This window comes from Pipistrellus hanaki, assembly GCF_964339955.1.
Source record: "Pipistrellus hanaki genome assembly, chromosome: 17".
NCBI classification, from domain to species: Eukaryota; Metazoa; Chordata; class Mammalia; order Chiroptera; family Vespertilionidae; genus Pipistrellus; species Pipistrellus hanaki.
The window spans coordinates 46,309,618-46,330,559 of record NC_140519.1 but is presented as its reverse complement, the minus strand read 5'-3'; the positions used below and the strand labels follow the sequence as shown (position 1 = coordinate 46,330,559).

The 20,942-nt window shown below is 52.7% G+C and overlaps 1 protein-coding gene across 2 annotated transcripts in view; it reads left to right on the top strand.

The window, feature by feature from the left end:
* Nucleotides 1-20,942, top strand: part of ASAP1 (ArfGAP with SH3 domain, ankyrin repeat and PH domain 1) — a 190,056-nt gene that overhangs the window by 20,391 nt on the left and 148,723 nt on the right. Inside the window, exons 2-3 of one of the 2 annotated variants that reach the window (XM_084864668.1) lie at nucleotides 5,308-5,394; nucleotides 20,649-20,775. In XM_084864668.1, coding sequence (XP_084720794.1) covers nucleotides 5,339-5,394; nucleotides 20,649-20,775 — 183 coding nt within the window. In that variant the 5' untranslated portion in view covers nucleotides 5,308-5,338. Of the gene's footprint in view, nucleotides 1-5,307; nucleotides 5,395-20,648; nucleotides 20,776-20,942 lie in introns of those variants that run through there. The other variant, XM_084864669.1, reaches the window with a different exon arrangement.

The following is a 20,942-nucleotide window of genomic DNA, read 5'->3' as shown; positions in this document are numbered from 1 at the left end:
CGTAGTGAGTGAATCCTTGAGCTCCGACGTCCAGCCGTTCCAAGTCAGAATCCCGAACGTGCCCTCCCCAACGTGGGACGTGTTACACCACTTCTGGGAGCCTCGGGTTCCTTCCCTGTGAAATTCACACCGTCGGTTCCTCGCAGGGCTACGGTGAGGATCGATTGAGATAGTAAACACGCCCAGGAGGGTCTGGCACTTAGGGATTGCCTAATAAGGGGCCCTTGTTGTGATTGTTGCCATTCTTAATAGAGTAGGACAGCGGTCGGCAAACTCATCAGTCCACAGAGCCAAATATCAAAGTACAGCGATTGAAATTTCTTTTGAAAGCCGCATTTTTAAAACTTAAACTTCTAACGCCACTTCTTCAACATAGAACCTGCCCAGGCCGTGGTATTTTGTGGAAGAGCCACACTCCAGGGGCCAGAGAGCCTCGTGTGGCTCGCGAGCCGCAGTTTGCCAACCACTGGAGTATGCGATCAGAAGTGGATGGGTTGTTGCTGGGAAGTGGGAGACAGCTTTCTGGAAAGAAAGGGAATTTCAAGGGGGCGGGTCTAGACAAGGCGGGCGAGGACCGATCAGAGGGAGACTGGCGTACATTTGCTTTGGGCCGCCGCCTTCTAAGTGCCGTTTCCATGGGGCGGGGGAAATCACATCGGTAAATAGGAAGGCAGCGGGCCGAGGTGTTGTGGGGAAAGAGAAGCGGCCCGAGCCGGAGCCAGCTGCCGGTGACATCCGCGGAGTCACGTCTGCCCTGCAAAACTCAGCACCTATTTGGGGACTTGGCAGCGGAGACGGGTTTGCGCACCAGATGATGTATGTCTCTCATTTCTGCTGGCATGCAGGCCGCGCTGTCCTGACTGCCACTCCGCAGGCCACGGGGGGAGGGGGGGGGGAGGGGGAAGAGCGAGGGGGGCGGATGAAGCACATGGCGGCGCTTGGCGGTGATGAATTCTGGTTCGCTCCAGGAGGTACATATCTTCAATCTCTCGACGCCGGTGGCAGCGGGAAACGAGAGGGTGCAGAGGAGACCGCAGGACTTGGGATCACACGCTCACCGATGCGTGCATTGAGCCTTTACTTACGGACGCTGTGTGTTCCCTGCCTGTGACAGGAGCCCGGCCCGGGAGGCACAGACAGGGCCTGTGTTTCAGGCCGGCTTTTGGAATCGGTTTGAGCCCCTCCCCTGGCCATGCCCAGCATTGGAGCATAAATGCCCCGGCTTCCTTTCCCCCTCCTTACACCCCCCCCTCCCCCCACTGGGTGGCACAATTCTCAGGTGTGTTCTCCACTCGCAGAGGGTCCCAGGTGGGATTGCGCCCCGGCTCCTGAGAGGAACAGGCGTGGCCTCGGACAAATCGCTTCACAAACACCTGCATTTCAGCCTCCTGTGGGGTGGTGGTGCAGGTTAAACAAGATGTTAATACCATCAATCCTTGTGCCATTTATTCATCGGCACCTGGGAAGCGTCATTTTGCTCCGTGCTTTACCTGCCTCCCCCCGCTAATGCTCCCTGGGACTGGAGGAGGTGAGGACTTAGTTATCCCAGCCTTTGTGACGCGGGAAGGGAAGCAGGAAAGGACAACGCACCATCGAGCCCGGATCTGAGGTCTCACCAGGGGCTTTTGTGCTGAGGGCCGACTTCTAATAATGAGACAAAAGGCCATGGGTAGGGTCTAGCAAGAAAGCTGTTGGTGTCCTGGTAGTGACTGCTGTTGGCATTGTTAGCAAGTGCCCAGCATACAGTAGGTGCTCCCTATTTGCTGAGTTGAAAAGGCAGTGAGCAGATGGCTGTTATTTCCTTTCGATCCTGAATATCCTTTTGTGATTGGTCCTTCTTCAGGGATCTAGAGGAGTCCCTGCCATAGGATTGGTATAAGGCATGAATGAATGAATGAATGAATGAACAGCGCAATGGATATTTCTTAGTTACTGGTAGTTCCCTGGTTCCATAAAAATCATTTTAAGTGAATGCATTATGTATTTCACCCTGACAAAGTCCCAGAAAGGAAATAACCTTAAAATCCTAACAGTATTTATGTCTAAGTGTTCAAATAGTCAAATATCTTAGCTCCGTGCCTTACTATTCTTTGTGATGGACCTGGATTGCTCAACTGGAAATAAATTATCTCTTTGGGGGAGATTAGTCTCAAAGTGTAAATGGGTCCCAGAGCAGCGGGGTGCGATCCTGACGTATACGTAGAAGCTGGTTAATTGGAGTGGCTTTGGTCTCGGGAGCAGGTGTGAGCTGACGGTGGTGGTGTCACCGCTCACACGGCTCTTTCACACACCGTCTCTCTGGAGGGTCACGCCAGGCTGGTGATGCAGGCGGGCTAAGGTTAGCAGCCTCGTTTCACACCCCACGGGATCTGAGAGCCCAAGAGGCTCATCGCCCAGGCCACAGCTCTGCTCAGGGCAGAGCTGGATTGGAACCCAGGGCATCCATCTGGCTTCAGTTAAGCCCCATGGCCTCTGCGCTCGGTCCTGGGAGCCTCTCAGGGAACAAGGGCTGCGGGGTGGGGGTGGGGAGTGGACCAGGGACTCCTGGGACAGCTGTGTCTGAGGGTCTGTAAGACCCTTTTATAGAGGGAGAGCCTGGCTGGGACTCTCTGAGTTAAGACAGCCTGGGTTGGGCCCCACTTCTGTCACACACGGTCCTGGACACAGTACGGCCTCCATTTCCTCACCTGTAAAGCTGGCCCAGCGCCTGCCTTGCAGGATTGCTGTGAGGTGCTCTGTGTGTGCCAGGCTTCCGTTTCTTCCAGCCCGTGGTGACCCTCACTGGTGCCCATCAATTCCCGTGCCCGTGTATAGTAGTCTATTTCTGCCAGGTAACGAACCCCGTTACCTGCTTGAGGGTGTGTTTAGTTGCATGCTCATGGTTCTGTGGGTCCCTTGTGGGTGGGAGGGTCTTACTTGGCCTGGGCTGGCACAGGCTGGGTTTCGGGGTGGGTTCAGATATGACCCCCTGTCACGCGTCAGTCTGGGGTCCAGCGTGAAAGGCAGCAGTGGACAGGGGCTCGGGAGACATACTCGCATCATGGCCCGTCCTAGGAGAGCGATGGGAGGGACCTGGCACCCACACATTGTCACCTCCACCTTCCACTGGCTAAGCAAGTCAGTGGCCCGGTCCAGAGTCCAGGGGGACAGAGAAGTCACCACCACCCACTGTAGTGGGGATACTGCCAAGTCCATGAACAGAGGAAATGGAGTGAAGAGAGAGCAGAGTGGTCCAGCCTCTCTGTACATGTCTTGGCTTGTGCGCGTGGGTGAAGCAGGAAAAGCAAGAGGCGTAGTGGCGGGGGGCGGCTGGGACTGTTTCCAGTAACCAGGCCTTACTTTTTGTAGCCGTGTGCTGGGTAACATCTTGCCCAGGAGGGGACTGTCACGGGACGATCACAGTCTGTGATTCCTATGCGGAGCACACTGTGCTGGTTACTCGGCTTCGCAGTCAGTTTAGAAATTGGGAAGAGTGAGTCCTCCAACGTTGTCCGTCCTTCTCAAGATCGCCTGGCTCTCCCGAGTCCATCCCTCTTCCATAGGAACTCTGGGATGAGACCGTCCGTGTCCCCCATCTAACGTAAATATGCGATTCACACTTCAATGAAAGGATTCAGTCAGTCGCCATCGGCATCTGAGTTTGAAAGGAGTGGTTCAATTATTGAACTGACCCGTAGTTATTAATATTGTGGAGGGCGCCATGCGATGAAAGTCAGGCTTAAGGACGTACGGGAGCTCACTGGGGAAAGGGGGTGCGTGAGGGAGCCTCCGGGGGAAAGGAGAGGGCATGTGCAAAGGGCCTGGGGCAGAGGAGCCGTGGCCGGTTCCGGGATCTGGAAGAAGGTCCTGGGTCTGCAGCAGAGAGCCCGGGTGGACAAGCAGAAGCCAGGCACGTGGGCCAGAGTCAGCGCTTGTTCGGTGACCTGGGCTTTCATCCTAAAGCACTAAGGAGCCGCTGGGAAATGTGAGGCTGGGGGTGGGGAGGTGGGGAATGACAGTCACATTTGAGTCTTAAATTTTTCCTTCTGCTTCTCATCCAGTCCTAAGGTGTGAACCACATCTGGATCTGGATTTTTAAAAACAGTTGTTAAAATTTTTAACATCCATGAGACTATTAGAAATTGGAACATTGAGCATCTGCTGAATTGAGGATTTACCTTTTTAGGTATTCACTGGTATTGCAGTTATACTTTTTCTAAAAGGCCTTATCTTAGCCATATATGCTGTACTATCTATGACTAAAATAAAAAGATGGCTGGAATTTTTTTTTTTTTAAATAATAATGTTGGGAGGGGCAGGATTAGGGTACAGATGAAGTTGGGTTGATGGAGATTGGAGCTAGGTGGTGGATACATGGGGTTCTCGGAACGCTTCTCTATTGTTGTGTTTACGAACATCTCCATAATAAAACATATAAAAAGAAAAGAGTTATTCTCGCTTCCGTGTGGGGGACCAGCTTCCTGAAGAAGAAAGGATGATGTGGGAGGACCCATTAGGCAGCTGGAGCGGCCCAACCGAGAGGGATGGAGGGAGGGTGGCTTGGTCCAGGGCTGTGCCAGTGGAGACAGAGAGGGGGAGGGGCTGAGAGGTCCTTAGGGAATAAGGCAGGCAGAGCTTGGGGATGGATTGGATACAGGGGTCACGGAGATGGCGGGTCAAGAGTGTCCCGGTGTCTGGCCCCAGATGGAAGAGCCCGGGATCTGAGGTGGGGATCCCTGGAGGAGGGACCCCACAGGTCCCTTCGCTCATCTGGTTCCCACCGCCCCGCCTCGACTTCCCATCCATCCCGTGAATCCATCGGAAGCGGTTCCCTTATGTAACACCTTCCATCCCAGGCTTCCCGCACTCTGCACGCTCAGCGGTTAATTAAGCTTCGATATGCACGCATTAATTAAAATCCTCTCTCGGGTGTGGAGGGGCTGAAATATGGATCTTCATCTCTATCTCCTTCTTTGCTGGGGGGACACCTCCGTCTCCTGTGGGCACACAGCTGTCTGTCTGTCTGTCTGTCTGTGGCACCTGTCGGCACCTTTCCATCCCTTGTTGAGGAGCCTAGGCCTCGGGAAGTGAATGACGTGTAAATTGCTCTGCCCTGGAGAGCTAGAAATAGAACGCAAGATGACGGCTCCCGAGCCCTCGCCCGCCCTGAGCGATGGCGGTGTGGGCCCGAGCGTGGCTCACTGCGACGGCGGCTCCCGGCTGTGTCCCTGCACCTGCTGGCCAGCCCCCGGCGGTGAGCACACCCCGAGACACTGCTCTGCCCAGGCCCCTGGCTGACGCTTGTCCCTTTCTCCCTGCCCCATGCAGGTCGTCTTCTGGTGCGTGTGACACCTGAGACATGAGATCGTCAGCCTGCCGGCTCTCCAGTTTTTCGAGAGACACACTATGGAATCGGTGAGTGGCCTTGGCCGGCCTGTCGGGGGGGGCCGGGCCTGGGGAGCGTGGAGGGATTCTTTGGGGGGGGGGGCGCGTTGAAGTGCACAATGTGACCCATCTCAAGTCCTTGGATGGGAGTATCAATGGCGAACCGATCACGGAGGGGGGAGGAGGGGAGATTTGTCTACTTGTGCCGCGCCAGTACAGCCAAGGGTTCAGCGAGCCTGAGGGAGGGACGGCGAAAGATGGAGAAAAGACAGACAAAGAGAAAGAGTTGGGTCTAGGTGGATCTTCTGTGCTGGGCTGAGGCCACAGAACAGATCCAGACTCCTCCATGATGGTTTATTTTATGGTCAAGGGTAAACAAGGTAATTTACAATGTTCTTGTAAGTCTCACTTGTTTTGGCAGCACTTGCTGCACCTCCCACAGCCCATTAGCTACCCAGGAAAGATCTAGGGAGCTGTCACAAGATCAAAGTGTAATTATGCTTAGAGGGTTGTGCCCTCCAAGCTGGGACTTGTTTGCGACTTTGCCAGCAGGTCAGTCCGAGGCTTAACCCTATAACTGCTTCCTACATCTACCTGTCAACTTACCAAGTGCCTTAGGTCACCTCACCTGTCTCCTTTATTTTATTTTGTTTTGTTTTATTTTATTTTAAACATATTTTATTGATTTTTTTAGAGAGGGAAGAGAGAGGGATAGAGAGTTAGAAACATCGATGAGGGAGAATCATCCATCAGCTGCCTCTTGCACACCCCCTACTGGGAATGTGCCCTCATCCAAGGTACATGCCCTTGACCGGAATCGAACCTGGGGCCTTTCAGTCCTCAGGCTGACGCTCTATCCACTGAGCCAAACCGGTTTTGGCTCACCTGTCTCCTTTAGGCAGAAGGAAAGGTGGGAGGCAGTGGCACCAGAACGCAGTCGGAGGTAGGAGCAGGAAGGACCCCGCCAACAGTAATGGGCACTAGTCCAGCCGAGTAGCTCTTCAGAAATATCCCTTCCTTCAGTCCACCCAGCCACCTGGCAGGCCTGAGAGACGCCGCTCATTTCACAGATGACCATGAACTTGCCCAGCTGGGTCTGAAGTCAGTTCTTCCGGCCTCCAGGTCTCGGCCTTTTCCCTCTGGGCCAGGCTGCCTCCTGGTAAAAGTATGAATCGCCCCATGTTGCAGCTGGGAATACTGGGCGTAGGGACCCATGGTGGAGTCTAAGGACTCTGACCTCAGTGGGTGGGGGTGGGGGTTAGAGGAGGATAAAAAAAAAACTTACGCTGGACAGGAAGATCTGTGAGAATGAGGCAGAGGAAACGCACGGAACCTGAAAGAACATCTTAAAGTCACCTGAAAACATCGGCTGAAAGCAGAGTCGGGTCTGTGTCCCTCTTACTTAAATAAACATGCACACAGCTGGTGCAGGGCCCTCCGGCGCTGTCTTCGGGACCCTGGCTCTCCTGGGGCAGGCGGGCAGAACTGCCCTGCAGGGAGCGCGGGGTGTGGGCGGGGGGCCTCCGGAGGGTCAGGGTGCCGGTCCCATGGTGTAGAAGTTAATTCCTTGAACGGGATACTTAGGACCTAGACCACAAAATGTGTCAAACACAAGGCCCGCGGGCCAAATCCAGCCCGCCAGGCCTTGCAATGTGGCCCGCACCGCGCTGTCATCACTGCACTCCGCTGTCAGTGTATGACATTGTCAGTTTATGACTGTTCAGTAAACCATTCGGCCCGAGATTTAGGCTGGATTTTAGATTTTGGCCCCTTCTCTGATTGAGTTCGACACCCCTAACCTAGACCATTTGACGTGTAGTAAGTCCTCACGTACCATCCTCGTTGGGGTCTGGGACCTGAAGCGAAACAACATAGGACAAAACCAGTTTCACTGTCGGCTCATGGATGCAAGAAGGTGTTGGGCTTTTTTGTCATAGTTAAGAGAGTGTAGGTTTGCTGTATTCAGGCTGACCTAAACTTTTGACGCATCCACACCAAGCCCAGGAGCAACCGCTGTGACCGCCCTCCCTAGCCACCTCCCCACCCCAAACCGCCTTCGCCTTCCCCAAGGTCAAGGCAGACGCCCTGTCATTAGTGTCCGCCCGCTGTCGGCCAAATTGGATTCCCCTGCGCACAGCTGATGTCCCCTTTTGGCCGCGGGACAGGGGTCCGGGAATGAGGGCTGTGTGTGGACGGGAAATGTGTCCCCTTGCGCCGACCTCTGAGCTCCGAGCTGCATTTCTGACATAGTTGGGAGGGGTCGGTGGGAAGCCTGCGATTCCGGGGAGTAGAAGGCAAAGAAGCGTGTGTTAGAGAAAACGCTAACGTTCGAGTTCTCCCGTGAACGCCCTTTCGCGATCATTGAGGCTGCTGAAAACCCGGCCATCATTCCTGGGCGTCGGCTGCTTCTGGGTCAGATGCACAGAGGATGCTTCTGCCTGGCCTGAGAGTGTGGAAGGGCGGCGGTTCGGGTCTCGTTTCCTGCGTCCTTCCCTCTCTCCCTCCCTCCCTCTATTTCTTCCTGTTCGCCCTCAGAGTGCAAGGATCAGCTCCCGCCTGCCACACCCCGAACTCCAGGAAAACAGATGAGCGAGGCTCATCACCGAGCCTTCCTGAGCGTCTCTCCATCCATTTCATTTCATTGTTTGTTGTTTAAAATGTATTTGTATTGATTTCAGAGAGGAAGGGCGAGGGGAAGAGAGAGAGAGATAGAGACATTAGTGATGGGAGAGAATCATTGATCTGTTGCCTCCTGCACGCCCCCTACTGGGGATCAAGCTCACTCCCTGGGCATGTGCCCTGACCGGGAATGGAACCGTGACCTGCTGGTTCATCGCTCAACCCCTGAGCCACGGCCGGGGCTCTCCTTTCACTTTAAAATGTTCATTCTACAACTGTGTATTGAGCATCCAATTTGCTCCAGTCTCTTAGTAGAGACCAAGAGACAGCTCCTCTTCCTGCTGAGTCTGTACTCCGTTCCTTTTATCCCTCGCTCACTCGGCACACACAGGGGAGGGGAGGTGACCATTCCAGCCCGGAATGAATGCTTGTCTGCAGACCGGCTCTTAAATTACATGGCGGAGCTGACAGCCTTGATGTTGCACCTGAAAAGCTGTAATCGTCCCGTCCTCCTTGCGGGTCTGTCCCGTGCGTGGAGGAGACGGTGGATCCTGTCTTTATTTTAACCGGAAGCCCTTCCCTGCTGGCCACATGGGGTCCATCCATTCGGTCTCAGGGCGTGTCCTCTGGTTTGAGTCTCTGATCTACTGCCTTTGGATCGCCTTTATCTAATTTGGAGTGAAAGGCCTGGTGGGGCCTGGTGGGGCCTGATGGGGAGTTGGCTTAACCTGCTGTCAGCACATCCAGTTCTAGAAGATTCCAGTTCCCTCCCCAGGGGCTCAGCTGAGAGTCTAGACGGGCGTAGACCAGTGTGGCCTGTGCACGAAGTGCCGTCTTCACTGGGAGCCGGCAGAGCGGGGTGGCCTGTCGGAGGGGAGCCAGAGCCACCGTGAGCCAGCAGCTGAGCCGGTGGTGAGCTCCGCCTGTGCGAGTCCGCAGGTGGCTCCCAGGAGTGTCGCCGCTGGAGGAGGAGGCGGGGAGTGTCCAGCACGTGCGGTGACATCAAGTGTTCGTGGGTGTGATGTCCTTTGTTCTCTGACACCACCCCTGATCCCAGGCAACTTTCCAACTTTCCACCTGGGCGTCAGGCAATCAATTCCGTCCTGACACCGATTCCCCGGAGTTAGCACCACCCCACAGGTGAGGGCCCAGCTCCATGGGGTGCTCCCCCGTCCCACGCCAGCTACGAGTCTCAGGGGCGCTTCCGGTGGACGGCTGTCAATACAGAGGCTCCCACAGCCCCTCACGTTCAGTACTTTGTCAGAGTGACTCACTGGACTCCGGAAAGCACGTGGCTTACCGTCACCCGTTTATTATAAAGGACACAAATCAGGAATGGCCGGCAGGGGCCGGGTGTCGGGTGAGGGCTGCACAGTTCCGTGTCCTCTCGGGTCCCCGCCTTCTGTCCAGCACAGGGATGTGGCACCGACCGGAAGCTCCCCATCCACCCCTGTAGTGGAGGGGCTCTGTGGCGATTTCATTACACGGTCACCATTGTGTGCACTTGCCGACCGTGAGTGTGTGTGTTTGTCCATATTATTTCTGAGTGTGTGTGTGTATCTGTCTGTCCTTATTATTTCTGAGTATGTGTCTGGGGGGCGGTTTCTGAGTGTGTGTGTGTGTGTGTGTGTGTATCCATGTTATTTCTGAGTATATGTGTGTGTGTGCATATTATTTCTGACTGTGTGTGTGTATCTGTTCATGTTATTTCTGAGTGTGTGTGTGTGTGTGTGATTTCTGAGTGTGTATGTGTGTGGGGAGTGGTCCATGCTATTACTGAGTGTGTGTGTGTGTGTTATTTCTGAGTGTGTATGTGTTTGTGGGGTGGTCCATGCTATTACTGAGAGTGTGTGTGTATCTGTCTGTGTTATTTCTGAGTGTGTATGTGTATGTGCTCTATTAGGAAAAGGAAAGGAGTAAAAATTCCACCCAAGGTCTGCAGAAAGGACTGTACTCCGTTATAAAGTGAATTCTGTCTTCTCACTCACATGTACACATACACCAATGCTGCCTGTAACACGGAAGGACAGCAGAATTTTTCACCCTCATGAAGACCGTTAGGGGTACGAGCCCCAGCCAGCCACAGTGTATACAAAATCAGATACGTTAGGCAATGGAATCAAACGGCGAAAAATATTTTCTCCCTCCACAGATGTTCTGCCCTTACTTTTGTCATTGTGGGCTTGAATTCTTAACCCTAAATAGAAAGATGGATAATGAAAGAAAACCCATTCTTGACCCCACAATACCGTACCAACCTGCTGTCGGGTTATACATAATACATCGACTAATAAGTATCCCATCCATCTTATGTAAATAAATAAGCAACAAAGCTGTGCTTCCATTTCAGCTGTGGAAAGGCCACTGCATTTGTCTTTCTGGCAGGGGAAATAATTCTGGAAGACAAAATGATGTCTTTCTGGTTGCCCTTGAAGGGTGGGGCAGAACGTGGATGTTCAAGCACAGCAGTCTCGGAGCTCTATCACCCTACTTCCGGTCTGGAGTCTGCCCCGTCTCTTCTCTCTTAACCCAATTGTCCAGAGGCTGTATACGTACAATTGCTTCTTCAGAAACCCACGCACGGAGCCTGTTGGCTCCTCTGTGGCTGCATTTCTGAATCAATTCCTGAGATGACATTTAAGTGCTCCTAATATGTATTTGTCTGTACTTGGTAAATTGAGACTGTCTTCCCAGTGATTCTATAACTTCACAAAATAAGCCTCGGTGACTGTCCTCGGAATAATTCAGTAGACTGGCTAAGCCTCTGAATATAGAATCTGGAACAAAGAGAATAAGTTGGGGGAAAGGTCTGATAGAATTCTCGTAATGTGACTTCCGAGCTTTTGTTGTTGTTGTTCGTTCTTAGTTGGTTCAGCATGTTCCTTTATAGGCCCGGTAAAAGTTAGAATTACATTTCAGCTGCATAGCAACAAAAATCCAAATAACATTAGCAATTAGGGTTGTTTTGGTTTTTTTTTCTTCTTTTTCTCAGACCAAAGAAGTCTGGAGCTAGTCCAAAGTCAGGTGGTGCCTCCAAGGTTATCAGGGGCCCAAGCTGCTTCTGTCTCTGGTTTTGCCATCCTCATCCTACTACCTGTTGCTCCAAAGTGGCTGCTGGAGCCTCAGCCATCACATCCAAGGATCGGCAGGGGGATGGAAGAGGCGGGAGAAGGAGAGCAAGGGGCTCTCTCTTGCCGAATTAGCTCTTTTTAAGACACTTTCCCAAAAGTCCTGCCTCTGTCTCCTCGGCTGTACTAAGGCGTGCAGCCACACCGGCTGAGCATGTTACTGCCCTCAACCCAAGGAGGCTCCGTCAGGGAAGAAAGGGAGCGCAGACAGAAGGGGGCTGGCCAGGAGTGCCTGCCACATGCATCGAAGTACTGCTTATACAGACTGCAGTGTATATTCTGTGTTTCCAATGTAGGAGGGAGGGCTTGCCCTCTGAAACCCCACAGACTTGTGGGTGCATCTTACTGGGCTCTTCCAAACAGAGCTGCAGGGCCCCTCCTCTGGGCCTCAGTGTCCTTTCTGTGGCACAGGAGGGGAGTCGTCGCCACTCTGCAGAGTTGTTGTGAGGCGGAAACAAAATCGTGTCTGTAAATGTCCTTCTACACAGCAGGTCCTACGTGGTAGCCATTATGGTGGTTATTAATGGATACCTTGGGCCTTAAACCTGTATTATAGTGATTATTGTTTAAATTGGGGTATAATTTACATAACACAACATTTACCCTCTAGGGGTGTAACATTCAGAGGCTGGTAGGGTATTCACCAAGCCTTGGAACCATCACCACAGTCTTAATTCCAAAACATTGTCATCACTCCCCAAAGAACCCCCTACCCATTGGCAGCCGTTCCTCCTCCCTCCCTTCCCCCTTCTGGACATTTCCTAAAAAATGTCCTATAAATGGAAACACATAATTACTTAGCGTAATGTGTTTGCAAGTTTCATCCACGTGGTCGCCTGTATCAGTCCTTTATCCCCTTTTCTGTGGCTGAATGATACTCCGTTGTATGGGATGGATCGTGGTTTGCGTTTTCATTCATCTGTTTGTGGACATTTGGGTTGTTTCCACGAATTGACTAGTAAGAATCACACTCCTTAAAAGCATCCACGTACAAGTGTGGGTGTGTGTTTTCATTTTTCTCCGGTATGTACCTCGGTGGGGGCCTGCTGGGTCCATGCTAGCGCTGTGTTTCACCTTTTGAGGAAACACCAGCTCGTTTTCGAAGCTGCCGCACCATTTCACATCCCCACCCGCAGTGCACGAGGGTCCCGTTTCTCTGCATTCTCTCCAAAGCTTGTTTTCCGTGCTTTTAATTACCGCCATCCTGCCGGGTGTGAAGTGATGTTTCATTGTGCTTTTGATTTGCATTTCTCTAATGACTAATGATATACGGAGCATCTTTCCAAGTGCTTATCCATTTGCATATCTTCTTTGGGAAACTGTCTATTCAAGTTCTTTGCCCATTTTGAAAATTGGTTGTTTGTCTTTTTATTGTTGAAGTGTAAGAGTTTCTATATTTTAGAAACTAGGCCCTTATCACCTATGTGATTTGCAAATATTGTCTCCCATTCTGTTATGTGTATTATCTGATTATTTATAACAGTCCTCTGAGGTGGATATAATGACTCCCAGTTTACAGATGAGGCAGGGACTCGTTTATCCAAGGTAACATATCTACCTGTGAAGATGCTACTGGAACCTAGAAAAAGATTAGCCAGGGCTCTCTTAGTTTTATTGCTAGAAACCCATCTTAGACCAGCTTATGCTAATATCCTATCTAATGAAAGAGAAACATGCAAATTGACCATACCTCTGCTACACCCACCAGCCATGCCCATCAGCCAATCAGGAGTGGGTATGCAAATTAGCCCGACCAATATGGTGGCTAATTTGCATATCCAGGTGCAGAGGGAAGACTGAAGACCACATAGAAGAAAGTCAAGCTCTGCAGAAGGGAGCAAAGCTGTGGAGAAGCAAGCAAGCAGGGCTGCAGAGAAGGGAGGGAAGCAGGCAGGGCAGCAGAGACTGCTGCAGGAAGCCCTATTGCAGGAATCTTCCTGCAACGGGCCTCTAGTAGAAGTATAGTTGCTGGCATCCCTGGGGAATCCATAGCTGGACCGGCATGAGGGTAGGATAGTTCTATAGATCTAGTGGTTCAAGTGATGCTACCAAGACTCTCCCTTCCTCTCTCCATCGCTTGCCATCCTTTGGTTGGCATCACTTTTACTAAGTGAGCTCTCTCATGTATGGCAAATATGGTCACCAGAAACTAGTTGGACCTTCTAGGAAAAGGGACTTTGCTCTTTACCCCGGCATCCGTCTCAGACACCCACAGAGCTCCGTGGTTGGCCTTGCTTGAGATTAATGCCTATTGGAAAACCCAACAATGCTGCTTTCAGGAGTCTGGGATGCTCTGATTGGACAGCCTGGGCCCAGCTCTCTGATTGGAAATGTGGAGATACATGATTGACACTCAGAATCACATGGAGTCAAGGAAGGGAGGGCATAGTTCCTAAAAGAAGGGGATGTGTAGGGCAGACAGAACATAGAATCGGTGTCCTACAAGTTAGGTCTGAACTGCCAAGTTCAAGATGCTGACATGAGCTGGGGGTAGGATAAAAGTCAGTTTGTTCACAAAAGAGAAATGAAAGATATCGAAAACAATTACCTGTAGATCCAGTTAACACTGATGGCCACTTAAACATAGTAATTTAATAAATTAGTTTATATAATATTTCTTTTTTAAAAATATATATTTTATTGATTTTTTTACAGAGAGGAAGGGAGAGGGACAGAGAGCTAGAAACATCGACCAGCAGCCTCCTGCACAATCCCCCACTGGGGATGTGCCAGCAACCAAGTTATATGCCCTTGACTGGGATTGAACCTGGGACCCTTCAATCCGCAGGCTGATGCTCTATCCACTGAGCCAAACTGGTTTCGGCTATATAATACTTCTGTGTCTTAACAGCCAGAGCAAAAAAAAGGTAAGTTTTCAACGACAGAAACAAAATTCAAAACCTGGAACAGCCTGGCTGGTGTGGTTCAGTGGTTGAGTGTTAACCCATGAACCCAGAGGTCACGGTTCGATTCCTGGTCAGGGCCCATGCCCGGGTTTCGGGCTCCGTTCCCAGTAGGGAGCATGCAGGATTCTCTCTCATCATTGATGTTTTTATCTCCCTCTCCCTCTCCCTTCCTCTCTGAAATCAATAAAAATATATGAAAAAAACAAACTGGGAACAAAAGCTGGATGTGCCTGTCAAAAGGTTTGCTAGCAATTGTAGAGGCAATTTTTTTTTAATTGGAAGCCCTAATGTGAGTCAGAACGTTCACATCTGAGAGAGATGTTAACCGAGTAGCATATGCTGAGAAAACTCTACCAAGGGTGGGCAATTTTCCTTTTGTAAATGGGCCATGCTCCACATTTGACAGAATTACGAAAATTCAGTTATGACACAGCTCATTGTGATGCAGGGTGAAATACATTTGCAAGTGAAAGCGTGTTTTTGAAAGGCAACAAGTGGGCACCGTGACAGATCCTATAACCCAGGGGGCCCCTCTTGGGGGCACAGAACTGGTGACCTCCAGACTGTGCTTGGCCTGCAAGCAGCTCTGGGGCAGCTCTGGGCGCCTTGTCGTGTTTGGGGTTGGTTACACTGATGCCCCCACAATTCCTCGGTGTTCTTGCCCCAGGACAGACCTCACAGACCTTCTTTCTGTCCCAGGCTCTGATTTTAATTGCAAGGAAAGGGAAGCCAAGGTAGGTGAGAGGGTTCGGCGTACCTTGCTGGGAGACTTCACTGAGTCTCAGTTTCCATTATGGTAATGCTCCCGTGTCGGGACTGTTATGTGAATGAATTCAGGCCCTGCTTGCATAACAACTAGTGCAGAGCCTGGCGGGAGACTGGAGCTCAGAAAGTAGGATCTATGCCTCAGGTTTCTCTCTGGTAAATTTGGGACAATTATTCTTACCTTATGAAGTTGTCCTGTAGTTTAAAAGCAGCTGGCGTCCCCTGTTCCAGCTCAGTGCTGATGTCACAGGGAGCTGTCACTCATCCCATGTCTCTTATAGACTAGTGTTTCAGGTGATCGCAGATAGGTCTGCCTGGGCTTTAGGCAGATGAGAGATCTCCATACATGGAATGGCCGTTCATTCAGCCGAGCCTGCTGGGTTTCCCAGCTCCCTGCCTGCCCCTCTCTCCTGACTCCACCAGAAGGACAGTCAGGACGCAGGGAGGTGAAAAGGAGTGGGTTTTGCCTCTCTGCACAACTTGGGCAGTGCCTGGCGGGGGACTGGAGCTCAGAAAGTAGGATCCTACCCTTAACCGGTTTGGCTCAGTGGATAGAGCATCGGCCTGCCGACTGAGGTGTCCCAGGTTCGATTCCGGTCAAGGGCATGTACCTTGGTTGCGGGCACATCCCCAGTAGGAGGTGTGCAGGAGGCAGCTGATCGATCTCATCGATGTTTCTAACTCTCTATTTCTCTCCCTTCCTCTCTGTAAAAAGATAATTTTTTTTTTTTTTTTTTAAAGAAAGAAAGTAGGATCCTATACCTTAGAAGCCTCAGGTTTCTCTCTGGTAAATTTGGGACAATTATACTTACCTTATGAAGTTATCCTGAAGTTTAAATTTAAAGCAAGACATATGTGTCCAAAGTCTGTACTTAGCAACAGCGTCTGTTTATAGCAGAACATCATAATTTATATCTCCAGATAAGGTTTCCAGGACCCCAGAATACCTGACAGGTGTTGTCCACTCATGTCTCAGACCCTGCTAAGCACTTTACGTGCCTGGGCTCATTGAAGTCTCAGACACAGGTACCCTTCGTTGCCCCCATTTTGCAGATGTGAAAACTGAGCCTCAGAGACACTAGTTACTTTAACACGGTCTCGTAGCCGAGAGGAGGTAATTGCTTTCAGCGAGGCCTAATAGCTAAAACGTGGCGGAGATGGGAGCCCGAGTCTTTTCCACGGGAGGGTCAGCCTATAACTGACGCTCCTGCGAAACACCAGTCAATGCCTGTCCTGTCCTCCAGAAGTTGCCTTGCTCAGAACAGCCTTCTGAAAACGAGGCTCTTACATTATGGCTTCAACCCACTTCTGCTCTGTTAGTGTGCGATCCTATTTCTCCTAAATATTGTTTATTTACTTCCCAAGTCCCAAACCGTCTGCTCATGGATCCATGTCACAAAGGGGATTTACAGGAATCAGCCAGGTCTAGGAAAACGACTCCCTAATCCGAGATCCCAAACCCTGGGAACTGCTGTGCCGCCTGCCCCTCCCTCTCCTCTCCTCCTCCAGGTGACTCACGTAGAGACAGTTCTGAGTCCTGGAATGCCAAGGGATGTATTTATAGTCCGTCACACGGAAAGGGAGGTCAGAGGGAACTAACTCTGGTTGATCATTCACGGTGCGTCAACTGCTTTGGCCACGGCTACTCATTGGATGTCATGTAACCCCCTCTAGCATGGTTTTCTTATTACCCTCATTTTGCAGATGAGCAAACAAGGCTAAATAAGCGACAGAGGAGAGATGTCAACCAAGGTCCATGTGACACAAAATATATTCTCTGCCTGCACTCCCCATTGCCCTCCCATGAAGACATTGGGATCCTTTGACGAGGGCTGTAATTCCACCCAATCAGCCAGGGGGCGCCGGCGAGCACTGTTGATCAGAGCAACCCAAGCTCCCACCCTGACTATTCACTCTTGCCACATTGTCAGTCATCTTGTAAGTGCACCGCCTTGGTTGTTCGTTAGGCCAGTGGTCGGCAAACTGCGGCTCTCGAGCCACCTGCGGCTCTTTGGCCCCTTGAGTGTGGCTCTTCCACAAAATACCGCGTGCGGGCGCGCACATACGGTGCAATTGAAACTTTGTGGCCCATGCGCAGAAGTCGGTATTTGGCTCTCAAAAGAGATTTCAGTCGTTGTCCTGTTGATATTGGGCTCTGTGGACTAATGAGTTTGCCGACCACTGTGTTAGGCAGATGGGTGAGAGGGACGTCTGCAACTGGAACTATTCCCCGGTGACCGTGGCACCAATCGTGCAACCACTGTCCCTGAGAATAAGCCGCCACTGTTCTCAGGCCTCTTCAATGAGATGAAAGCCATTCAGCAGGGACCACGCCGCTGTCTGATCCCCGTCCGTGGCGCTCAGATGGAAGAACTGGCGCTCAGAGTCCAAGATGCTGAGCACTCTTGGGTGGGGATTATGCAGATGACAGGGAGATGACACGTGCTTAATAGACGTGTATGGCTTTTGCTATACACCATACACCACACACGTATTTTTGTGTGCATGCGTGTGCGCATGTGTGCATGTGTGTTCCTGGCCCTGGGAAGCATCATGTCTGTTCTGAGCAGTTGCACACGCCAACACCCAGCATTTTCAGTTCTGCTCACATCAGACTCTGTTTGTTTTCATCGCTTTCAGATACCCAGGCATGGTCATGGTCAGGGCACCTGAGAAGGTGAGAAGTGCGGATGGTTTGCAATGGGGCCTGATTTCCAATCTAAAGAGGATCATGGCCCGTGAACCCCAGATACGGTGTGAACCTTTGAAATTCGAATGGCGGGCCGGGCAGGCAGAGGTGGTATACCCTGACTGGGGCACAGTATCACATTGCTCACACGTATCCTTCTTGGCGGGAGGAGATGGGGGGGAGGAGCAGATACATGACATAATTTTCAAGAGAAAGTGAAACACCCATTGATGGCTGCAAGGTTGGGCTCTGTGGTGAATTCAGCTGTTTACCATGGCAGTGAGCGTAGCTTGTAAGCACCCTTATATCCTGTGTCTGCAGAGCCGAGGGTGTGCACAGACTCAGCTCTCGGGGGGAGGGATCTGTGTCGTCATTTTGACACACCCCCCTCTTTATTTTATAAGCACCAGGGCCCAAGGCGACAGCATCTGTTAAGGAGGCTCTGGAATCCAGGGCTCCTGGAATGGAGGCAGATAGTCACTTAGTCTCGGCTTTTAATAACGGTTCATAGTGACTGAGCCGTCGTATGGCCTTTGCTACACACACCATACATAAGGGATGGGAGGCTTTAGGTGACAGGTGGAATAGAGGGAAGAATAGAATAAATGCAAAGTCAAATGGCATTTTAATTGATCTCCAGCCTGGAGGAAGGCCCTCGTGGAGTGGACGGAAGTCTGAGTGTCAGCTGTTGTGCTCTCTCCTGCTCCACCGGGCAGCATGGGGCTGCTGAGACTCACGGGACATAATTAGCTCGAGCTCGTTGGGGCCAGGTGTGCTTCCAGTCATAGAACCTTCGGCTGCAGGAGACAGAGCACCTCAAACTCACAATGGCTTTCCTGTGCACAAAGCACTTGCTCACCCACCAGCATTCAGCAGCCTCCTGGGGCTGGCGCCCTTATCTGCCCTCTTCACGTGAGGCCACTGAAGGCCAGGATCCCTCCGCCAACCGGATATCAATGGGATTCAACCCTTCAGTTCCTTTTCTGCTCCAGAGGTCACCTTATCACCGAGGCCCTGTCTGAACATTCCGCTCACCTCCATCACTTTCTGACTTCACCTGTAATCCACTTTCTCTGGCATTTTTAGGCTGGCTGTTTCCCTCCTAAGGTAAGCTCGCAAGTGTGGGCCAGGGCCCTCCGGATGTATTAACAGTGAGTTACTCATTTTCATTTGACACCCTCTTGGGTATGTCTGCCCCAGGCCCAATGCAAAAAGCAAGGCCCCTTGCTTGGGGGGCACTCCACTGTAATTTGGGGTTAAAGACCAGAAGACACGCTTAATGGATCAAGACAGCAGGAACAGCCAAAACCGGTTTGGCTCAGTGAATAGAGCATCAGCCTATGGACTGAAAGGTCCCAGGTTCGATTCTGGTTAAGGGCATGTACCTTGGTTTCGGGCACTTCATTTTATTTTGCTCATTAGATTCCACATATAAGTGAGGTCACGAGATCCTTGTCTTTCTCTGACTGGCTGTTTCGCTTAGCATAATTCTCTGGTATGTGCCCCCACCCCAGATGTAACCTCAACCTGGGTTAAAGGGGATGACTCGGCTAACCAGCTGCTCTACCCTGCCAGGGCTGAGGTGAGCTTTGAGTGGCTATGGGAAGCTCCCACTAGCTCCAATGACAGGAGCCAATCTTGTGTTGCTACCCAAAAGCCTAGGTCAGTGGTCGGCAAACTCCTTAGTCAACAGAACCAAATATCAACAGGACAACGACTGACATTTCTTTGGAGAGCTACATTTTTTAAACTTAAACTTCTCCTAACGCCACTTCTTCAACATAGACTCGGCCAGGCCGTGGTATTTTGTGGAAGAGCCACCCTCAAGGGGCCAAAGAGCCACATGTGGCTCGTGAGCCGCAGTTTGCCGACCATGGGCCTAGGTGGGTTTTTTTTCTTCTTCTTTTGAACCAATTTCATTGGCAATCAATGGTGGGAAATTAAATGGATTCATTGGACTAAGTAGATTGAGCTAGTGAAAAAAAAAAATAGCCATCTGCCGGGGCCGAGGAATGAGCAATCTGTTGGTACTTTTTCCGCAGACATTTGGCATCTGCTTAGTGTTGCACAGCATTTGCGCCTCGGGAAATGCGTTCTACACTTCATGACCCTGATCTTTCCTCCGGGTTAAAAAAAAAGGGGGGGGGGGGTGAACGAAAGATTAGAAAATAGTAAAAAAAAAAAAAAAAAAAAAAATCAAAACCCTTTCATTTGTTTTCATCCGGCACTTGAGCGAGTTTAAGCCAACTGCACAAACTAGCCTTCCAGGGGCGGCGGGCGAGAGCCCCGCACAGGGAATGCGGACAGGAGCCCTGCCAGCGGGCAGATAGATGCCAGCCTGGCAGCCGGCTGGCTCCTCGCTTGGGCCCAGGCCACCCCGCGCCCCTCGGCCCCCGCGGCAGGAGGCGACGCTCCCCGCTCGCTTCCGGCACCCACGTGGGACCAAAAAAGATCGCGCACAACTTTTTTCGGTCCCAATTCTTGCCCCAAGCCTCCGGAACCAGCTCGCTGCAGGCAGCGCTGGGGTCGGCCCCGCTGGCGCCGGCGTCTGAACTTGGCCTGGGAGGCGGCGCGCGCGGGCTGCGGGGGCGTGGCCGCGGGCTGCGGGGGGCGGAGCGGGGGTGGAGGGGGCGTGGCCGAGGGTGGCGGGGGGCGGGGCGGGGGCGGAGGGGCGTGGCCGAGGGGGCGGCCGGCGCGTGCGCAGAGCACTTCCTTGTTTGTCCCCGTGACTGTAGCGGGAGCGCCGCCGCCCGCAGCCTGGCCGCCGTCCGCGGGAGCCTGCGCTCCGTCAGTCAGTCGGTCGCTGCGCTCGCCGCCGCCTGTCAGAGCGTCTGGGGAGGCAGCGCCGGCCGCTCCGCAGCTGCCCGGCCCGGTCCCTCCGATCCCGCCGCCCAGGAGCCGCGCCGCCGGCATGCGCCCGGGGAGGCGGGTCCCCAGGAGCCCCCTGCCTCGCGCGCCGCTCGGAGTTTGAAGGGCCCCACGCCCCGCGCCGCCGCCGCCGCCGCCGCCCGCTGCTCCCGCCGCCCGCCCGCCCGCCCTTCCTCCCGCCGCCGGGAGCCGCGCCAGGCCGGGCGCGGGTGCGGGCTGCGCGGGGCGTTCATGAGCCGCCGGCCGGCCCGCGGCCCCCGGAGCCCGCGCCCGCCTCACGCCGCGCCTGTGTCTCGCCCCCCACGCCAGGATGCCGGACCAGATCTCCGTGTCCGAGTTCATCGCCGAGACCACCGAGGACTACAACTCGCCCACGACGTCCAGCTTCACCACGCGGCTGCACAACTGCAGGAACACCGTGACGCTGCTGGAGGAGGTAGGTCGCGGCCGGCGCCCCCCCCCCCCACGCCCCGCGGGGACCCTCCCCGGGGACCCCCGGGGCCTCCGATGGCAGCTGCTGCCTGGCAGTCTGGTCTGGTCGCCTGGATTCCGGAGCCGGGATGTTTGTTTGGGGTTGCCAAGCCACACCCCCTCCGGGACCCC